At 39.4% G+C, this 9,080-nt stretch overlaps 1 protein-coding gene across 3 annotated transcripts in view; it reads right to left on the bottom strand.

Moving 5' to 3' along the window:
• The window catches only part of SERPINB10 (serpin family B member 10), a 23,092-nt gene that overhangs the window by 11,793 nt on the left and 2,219 nt on the right, over nt 1–9,080 (bottom strand). For 2 of the 3 annotated variants that reach the window (XM_023734016.1, XM_023734017.1), the window contains exons 2-5: nt 7,903–8,079; nt 5,293–5,358; nt 4,680–4,817; nt 3,112–3,229 (exon numbers count right to left, since the gene is read on the bottom strand). In XM_023734016.1, coding sequence (XP_023589784.1) covers nt 3,112–3,229; nt 4,680–4,817; nt 5,293–5,358; nt 7,903–8,070 — 490 coding nt within the window. In that variant the 5' untranslated portion in view covers nt 8,071–8,079. Of the gene's footprint in view, nt 1–3,111; nt 3,230–4,679; nt 4,818–5,292; nt 5,359–7,902; nt 8,080–9,080 lie in introns of those variants that run through there. The other variant, XM_004379288.2, reaches the window with a different exon arrangement.

The following is a 9,080-nucleotide window of genomic DNA, read 5'->3' as shown; positions in this document are numbered from 1 at the left end:
TTGGGTTCCCTATCACCAGCTTCCTTGTCCCCTTCTGCCTTCTGGCCCTTGTCACTGGACTCCTGTACCTCTTTAGTCTCATTTGGTTTTACGGGGTCTACTGACCTTTTTATAACTCCTTCTGTGTCAACAATGGGCAGCAAGTATGCCAACTTACAGGCTAGAGGAATGAGTGAGGGCACCAATGTCATGGTGGGCAGGGGCAGATTATCCAATAAGCAAAGTAAACACAGTGCTTATCTTGCTTACCAGATCATCTGTAGTGAACAATTTCACATCTTTGATGTGGTGAAACCCATCTGAAATTGCTGGATGTGTTTGCCTTGCTTACTAGCTCATCCGCCTCTGTCAGGGATTGTAAATTTGAAAAGAAGCTTTGATTCTGTAGGAAGGTGCTGTGAGGTTGGGAGAGAGACAGATGCCAGTCACACCTAGAAGCAGAATCTTTGACGTGGTGATGGTGGGGATAAGACAGAGCCCTCAAGTAGCTAGAGATTTCCAAGAAAACTGGGAGCCTCACAAACTCAGAAGAGAAGTTCCAGGCACAGCCCGTCAGCATCTCCTCTACAGTCACCACAAGACAAGTTCTTCTAATTAGAAGTCCACTGAAGACAAATGAACTGGGAGTCTCAAACAAAAAAACAAGCAGAAAACCAAAGAGAATTAAACAATGAAGAAAATTAACCCCATGAAAGAGAAGCATCAAAACAAACAGACAAAATAAGTACTGGAAGAAAAGGAATTAATAGAGCAAAAAGACTTAAAAATAAGCAAAGTTCACATTTCAAAGACAGTTGATATGAGATCTCACTGATGAAAAGAAAAAAACCTTAGATCTTAGGGAAGAAAAAATTGTCACAGTAAATCTCTTCGTGAGATGGACTGAATATGAATAGCAGAATGAACACAGCTGAAGAACACACTCAACAAGCTAGGAGAGTAGAACAGAAAGACAAAAATAGGAAAACTAAGTACAAAAAGAAAATTGCAGCATGTAGGCTAGATCCACAGATTCCAACTTTTGTGTGTTTGGAGTATCTGAAGGCAGGAATGGAGAAAATGAAGAGAAGAAAGTGATTAAATAAATAATATACACAATTTTCTCTAGCTGAAGGAGTCTTTGAATTTAGATTTAAGATGAATGCCAGGAAGAATTAAAAAAAAAAAAAAGGAAAAATCCATACCTAGAGCATAATGTTTGACACAAAGAGAAATTTCTAGAATCTTCTTCTGGGGAGCGGGTGGGACACAGATATGTTATTTTCATCAAGAGCACTGGGTATTAACCTCTAGAGAAAAGATGAATTTGAACCTTCTATATTCAGCCCCTCCATTAGCATAGTGGGGGAAAAAAAAGGACAGTTTTAGATATTAGATTTCTCAGAAATTTTACCGCCTGCGGATACTCTGACCTCCTTTTAAATACTTACAAGAGAATGCATTCCAGCAGTAAAAATTTATCAGAGAGGAAGGCATGAGACATCAAAAACCGTGATAAAGAAAGCCACCAGTACAAGTCAGAGTTAAGTCTAAATAATTGTTACTGCGCAACACATTTTTTTAAATTATCATTTTGAATTAATTCATCTAGAGCATATCGGGGGTTGGGTTTTGCATAGATTGATCCCATGTTGGGAGAACTTCAGGTAACTTAAGTTTGGTTGTATCATTCCCTGGATTCACATGCTTTCAAGGCACCTAGCCTCTTGAACCTACAGCCGTATTAGGACATGTAAAATATAATTTGTTTTACAAGGAGTGTACAAAAAGTAGATGTAAATGCAACACCTCAAAGTAACAAAAACTTTGACTCCAAAGAAAATGTTTTACTATACTCAAGCGCTAACAGTGCCACCCTCTGGGTTGTTCATTGCACACACGCTTTGCAGTTGTAGGTAATGGGATGGCCATTCTCTTTGCAGATACTTAGGGTCAATCCTGCTGGGCAGGGATTAATGTGGGCACTAGAGTGTCCAACATACCAAACGTGGTATGTTTGGGATTACAAACATGTATACAACACCATTCCCCCATTCCCCACTTTGAAGGAGCTTACAGACCATAAGGCTATTTTTTATCTGAGAGAAAGATAAACTTCTATCTTACTTATGTCACTATATTTTGTTTCATTTTTTTTTTTTTTAACTGCAGCTAAGCCTATACCCTAACTAATACACTACCTTATTTTGTGAATTACTTAAGATTATATAGCACATTTAATGGCACATTTTATTATTAAATAGTAGCTGTTTTTCTTAAAATTGCAAATGCAGCACTATTTCAAAATAAAAGGCTAACTCCTTTTGCCTTGACTCCTCTTTGGAATTAGTGGGATGTGATAATATTCTTCTTTACTTGGTAAAGTGGTGATTTGACTTACATGTGCTAGATAAGACTTACTGGGAAAACTGTGAATCTAAAAATTATAGACATAAATAGAAATAAATGTTCTAAATATTTAGAATGTGTCCACAATTCTATTTAAGATATACATATACTGTCTTAGTTATCTAGTGCTGCTGTAACAGAAATACTACAAGTGTTACAGCAGTGCTAGATAACTTTATCAAACAGAAGTTTATTCTCTCACAGTTTAGGAGGCTAGAAGTCCAAATTCAGGGTGCCAGCTCCAGGGAAAGGCTTTCTGTCTCTGTCAGCTCTAGGGGAAGGTCCTTGTCCTCAGTCTTCCCCTGGGTCTAGGAGCTTCTCAGTGCAGGGACCCTGAGTCCAAAGGGTGTGCTCCGCTCCTGGCTCTTCTTGCTTGGTGGTAATGAGGTCCCTCTCTTCTCTGCTTGATTTTCTCTTTTATATCTCAGAAGAGACTGACCCAAGATACAACCTAATCCTGCAGATTGAGTCCTGCCTCATAAACATAACTTCCTCTAATCCTGCCTCATTAACATCACAGAGGTAGATTTATAACACATAGGAAAATCACATCGGATCACAAAATGGTGGACAACCACACAATACTGGGAATCATGGCCTATCCAAGTTGATACACATTTTGGGGGGACACAATTCAATCTATAACACTAACACTTAACAGAATTTTTTTACAAAATGATACTTGGAGAAAGTACTCCAAAGAACACCTGGGTGAAAGCTTACCTTCAGTTTGCTTTTCAATCCAAGAGTTGATCTTCTTTCTGCTTTGGTCAGGAGTTTTCATGAACTTAACAGACTGTGGCTCTGCACCAAAGTATTTTTTTATGTCTTCTAGATATTTCTGAAAGATATAGGTAAAATCCCCTTTTGTAGAGTTTACTCCAAGTTGAGAAATCAAGTCTATTTAGACTATCAAAAGAACTAGGTAGACGGTCAATTGCAAACTCTCGCCCCATCACTGCCCTCCCTCTCCCCTCACCCCCCTTTTGGGTCAAGAACTAAACACCCTCCTCTTCAAACTTAGAAGGGTCCTGACTAGCCATGCAGAACCCCAGGTGTGGGAAGGGTGTCTGCTGCCTGTGGTTCTGGACCTTCCTCATCCTTTTTTCTATTTTGATTTATGCCCAGGAAATGGGGCTGGAATTGAAAGAAGAGCAATCTACAAATCCCCAGGAGGAATCCCAATGGGCAACAGGTCTTGGGAGTTGTAGTTAATTTCTGTGGCAGGGATGGAACTCAAGTGAGGCTCCTGGGCCCTGCAGCTGCCGCTGTGGGCTCTAAACAGCCAAGAACCTTGTGGGAGACCCCTGAGGAAAACTTTATGTTGACAGGAAAATGGACTTCTGAGCATGGTCAGAGATTTCCTCAGGCATTCCAGAGGGGCTGACCCACTTCGGAGCCTGAGGAAACAGACAGGATGACTTTTCTGAGGAAGAAGGTTAGGCTTCTCCTTCCAGCTCCTGGGTGTGCACCCTGGTGGCAGTCACCACATGCTGGCTGTAAACGGGATTGCTGGTTATAAAGGCACCTGCCCTGGGAACATAATGTATTCTTCAGGATGACTGTGGCACGCCTTCAGTTTGCTGACTTTACTAGGTGGGACTTGGAAGCAGTAAAAAGTGGTGAGCTAATTCAGCCTCCAGGCAGTAGTACAAAGATTACAAAGTCCAAGTTCTGTGGAATTTGTAATTTAGTAAAAATAAAGCTTAAAGATCCACAAGGCACCACTCCCTTTCTTCACTTATGGGTTCTGACCAAGCGCCCGTGGTGCAGTGGGTAAGCACTTGGCTGCTAATCAAAAAGTCTGCAGTTTGAACGCATCAGCCTCAGAAGAAAGACTTGGCGATCTGTTTCCAAAAGGTCACAGCCTTGAAAACCATATGGCACACTGGGCTACTCAACACATTGGGCTGGAAGCAACTCAACACCAAGTGGTTTTGTTGTTGTTGTTGTTGATTTACTCTGTATTTTTTGCTCGCTGTTTCCTGTGAAACAAACATTGGTCCAGACGTTATATAGATTGCATTTCTATATGTGTTTAAGCACCATTCCTGGAATCTACCCTTTTATTCTGGACATAAAGATCTGATCACTAGATCCAGTTTGAGATCCATTATTGGTTTCCTTTACAACTAGATGCTTATTGGTTGCTTTAAATGATTGTTTACCAGAAAGTAATAGCACGTGAAGACTGTGCCTGGGATTCTTAGAGAAATGTACAAAAAGTTTGTTGGTTAATCTCACATGGCCCTTTATTTTCCATCAGCTTAAAATAGAGCACTTGCACTTACCTTGTGAAATGGATGACTTTCCTCCCCATATAACCCATTGGCTGTCTTGAGGATGTAAGCATTGCTGGGCTTGTTGATTTCTGAGATAAGTGTCTGGAAATCAGAGCATATTTCTTCAATTTTGCCCAAGTTGAATTCCTTTAAAAGAAAAGGGATTAGTCAAATAAAAACGTTGAACAAGAGCTCTACATATCTCAAAAATCTATAGATAAATGAAATGATTTGGTATATTGTAAACAAAAGCTGAAAAACAATTTTAAGGTAGATAAAAATATTTTCTTTAATGTTACCAGTGCAAAAAATTCAAAGTTGTTAGAGTGCTGTACTCTTCACATTTAGTTTACAAAGACAGGCAAGAACACTTTTAAAGGTAGAGCAATTCTGACAGGGAAAAAAAGGGGTGGAGGAAGTAAGGGAAAAGAATATGACCTTTCAAAAAACTGTACACATTTTGTATTCTGAAAAGTGTTTCTATAATTTTTACATATCTTCTTCTAAGAAAAGTTACCACTAAAGGTTGTTTAAATTGGCCACTAAAATACAAATTCTATACGCGCTTTCTCCTTAATCATCTGATGACTTAGTTATTTGGAGAGTAAAAGATAAGATATACCATTTTCCTTTTCTTTTCACTTTCAGGACAAGATTTGATGTCCTGGTCTTGGTTTAATTGAAGCACCTGTAATGGCAGTAAAAAGACAATACGTGAGTGCACTTTGAAGAGAGGTAATCATATGAGATACACACCAAGAAATACAAGATAGTCATTTCTACAGCTACCAAACATGTAATAAATTAACCATGGTGGTTCTGATTTTACCTAAATGGTGTGTTAGCTGAACTAATAGAGTAAGTCACTAGCTTCTTTTAAATAAATAAAGCTTAACTTAGGGCATCGTGGTGTAGTAGTTAAGAGCTAGGGCTGCTAACCAAAACGTCTGCAGTTCAAATCCACCAGCTGCTCCTTGGAAACCCCATGGGGCAGTTCTACTCTGTCCTTATAGGCTCTCTCTGAGTCATACTGGATGGCAACGGGTTTGGTTTTTTTTTTTAATTTACAAGGAGCCCTGGTGGCGCAGTGGTTAAGCGCTCAGCTGCTAACCAAAAGGTCAGCTGTTGGAACCCACAAGCCGCTCCCCGGGGAAAGATATGGCAGTCTGCTCCCATAAAGATTATACTTAGAAATTTTAAGGGGCAGTTCTACTCTGTCCTACAGGGCCTATGAGTTAGAATCAGCTCAATGGCCATGGGTATGGGTAGTCCCTTTATTTTAATATTTTTTATAAGACATTTAGGATGGTGTTGGGAAAATTCTCTTATTTTCCATGTTTCACTTTTATCTGTGGCTATTTTGAAAAGAAGACTAGATGTTCAATTGAGACCACTATTTGGATAATTTAAGCAAAAGCCACCATTGCCTCAGGGATCTTAGTTGTGCTTTCTCTAGATAAGTGCTTCAGTTCTCATCTTCTACCACCACTTGACATAGGTTGCCACAATCTTTGTCTCCAGCCCAGTCATTCATTTGAAAGTTAACAGGATGGATGTGGACAATCCTTGTTTCCCCTGAACTGTACAAAAGTAGAACAGAAGGCAATGTTTCCATCTTCCACATCCTGGACCCAGCTCACAATAAGGAGTAAAGTCTATTTTACCAAAAGTTGTGCTGATCCATGGTGACAGAACAGGGGCCATCTGCCATAGTTAAAGGGGTTCATAGTCAACACATTGGGCTTATTTGCAAATTGAAGCTGTTACTTATTTAAATAATATTTAAATAAAACATGAGCAAGCAATGTAAGTTTATATGAAATGGACTCAAATTGCAATCGAAGATCAAGTCTTTCACATTGATGGTGAAGCCTTTCGACTTAATTGACCAGGATTAACTAGCTGTGAAGCACGATTTTGTTGTTGTTGTTGCTTTTAAGCCGCACAATATCCTGTGAACTACAAGAATAAGGGTGACATCCTAGTCTCAAACTGACAGAATATATATTCTTCCTGTGTCGCTCAGAATTGCTGGTTGTGTCCTTTTCTTTAATTGTCACAGAGGGCACGACCATGTGGGATATTAAAAATATTATGTCTCCTTCCCTTTTGATTGTTGTGTGATTTGGGGCTGGATTCACTCTTTACTGTTTTTATTTATTTTAATTAAACACACACACACACACATACATATATACATATGTATATGTGTAGGAGTCCCTGGATGGCTCAAACAGTTAAGTGCTCAACTATTAGCTGAAAGGTTGAAGGTTCGAAAGTACCCAGAAGTGCCTCAGGAGACAGGCCTAGTGATCTGCTTCTGAAAGGTCACAGCCTTGACAACCCTATGGAACAGTTCTGCTCTGCTCACATGGGGTTACCATGTGTCAGAACTGACTTGATGCCAACCACCATATATGTATATCCAAAACCAAAAACCAAACACGTTGCTGTCAAGTCAATTCTGAGTGGTGGCGACTCTACAGGACAGAGTAGAACTGCCCCATAGGGTTTCCAACGCTGTAATCTTTACGGAAGCAGATGCCCACATCTTTCTACCACAGAAGAGCTGGTGGGTTCAAGCCACTGAACTTTTGGTCAGCAGCCAAACGTTTAACGACTGCGCCACCAGTGTGTTTACACACATATATACCTATATCTATAGCTATTTTGCTATCTATGTCTATATATAAAATGTTTATAACACTATGCTTTGAGGGATACTTGTAGCAAATCTGTAGTTCCTTATACAATAACGTTGTTTTGCTATTTTAATGTTATCTCTTTGTGGGCTCTTTAACAGTATTAGTCAGCATCTTTCTAATCTCACAAAGATTTTCTTGAAAATCCAAAGAAGAAAAATCAAGTGAATTCTGTTCCTCCTGCTTTGTTTGGTTGTTTCTTTGTTTAATTTATGTATGATGTCTGAATTTAAGTTTGACCCCTTAGTTTTTGAAAATTTTAATAATCAAAATGAAACGTTCTTGGTGTTTAACCAAAATGGATTAACTCATCGTTTCTCCATTTTGTTTTGCTAGAGCACATGGGAACGTAAATTGTTTTCTTAGCAAGAGTTTTTAAACGGATCCTCTTTCCCAGGCTTCTTTGTTTACATGGTCTAGCATTTTTGGAGGATATTACTGTGAAATGTGGGCTATTGGGTGTTCAGGAGCTAACTGAAGATAAAAGGCAAAAACAGTGTTTAGTCTGAAGGCTGACGGTTCCTACTCACCTGGGCCATTTGGGCTGCAGTGGTACCTTTGGTGCCCAGGTACACCATGGTCAAGGAAGATGAGATGCCCCAGGGAGAAAAGAAAATATTTTTACCCTCTGCAGATTCAGCTAGCTTTTTGCTAAACTCCAGGGCAAACCGGTTGATTGATGTTGCTAGAGAGGCCATTGGGAAAACCTAAGAAAAATAAAGCAAAAGTGTTAATATTCCTTTCCATTTATTTTATTTTTCTATAAGGATTTGTTAGCTTACAGGAGTTTAGATATATCTGTGAAGTAGGCAAAATCCTCCCAAGAGGGACTATTTTATGCTCTCAAAATAGCTTTTAATTCTCTATCATAACCAAAAGCCAGTTGCCGTTGAGTTGATTCCAACTTATGATGACACCATATGTCAGAGTAGAACTGTGCTCCATAGGATTTTCAGTGACTGATTTTCTGGAAGTAGATCACCAGGCCTTTCTTCTGAGGTGTGTCTGGGTGGACTTGAACTACCAACCTTTCAGATAGCTGCCAACCAGGTTAACCATTGTACCACCCAGGGAATCTTCACTCACTAGTTAGGTGTCATTGAGTCAGTTCCGACTCATAGCAATGCTATGTACGACAAAAGCAAACGCTGTTTAGTCCTGTGCCGTCCTCACAATCATTGCTATGTTTGACCCCATTGTTGCAGCCATTGTGTCAATCTATCTCATCGAGGGTGTGTTTACTTTATCAAGAATGATGTCCTTCTCTAGGGACTGGTCCCTCCTTATAACGTGACCAAAGTACGTAAGATGAAGTCTCACCATCCTTGCTTCTGAGAAGCATTCTGGCTGTGCTTCTTCCAAGACAGATTTGTTCATTCTTCTGGCAGTCCATGGTATATTCAATATTCTTCCCCAGCACCATAATTCAAAGGCATCAGTTCATCTTTGGTCACTACTAGAAAGCCTCTGAAACTGGTTTTCTTCAGCGAGAAGACTCAGGTTTTCTCACTTTTTGATATTCAGCTTCTAAATTTTACTTCTAATTGTCCTGATATTTTAATTAAGAAGTCTTTTAAAACTGGATCTCTATCAAAGACTTAGCTAGTGTAATCTATTTCCATTTTGTAGCAAAACAATTTCTCAAATTGGTTAAATGATTAAAAATAAACTCAATTCCTAGGCTTACCCACTCCCATTAATGCCAGTG

The sequence above is a fragment of the Trichechus manatus genome, unplaced genomic scaffold (genome assembly GCF_000243295.1).
Source record: "Trichechus manatus latirostris isolate Lorelei unplaced genomic scaffold, TriManLat1.0 scaffold00063, whole genome shotgun sequence".
Lineage (NCBI taxonomy): Eukaryota > Metazoa > Chordata > Mammalia > Sirenia > Trichechidae > Trichechus > Trichechus manatus.
The sequence above is the reverse complement of the archived record's forward strand: the minus strand, read 5'-3'. Positions and strand labels throughout refer to the sequence as shown.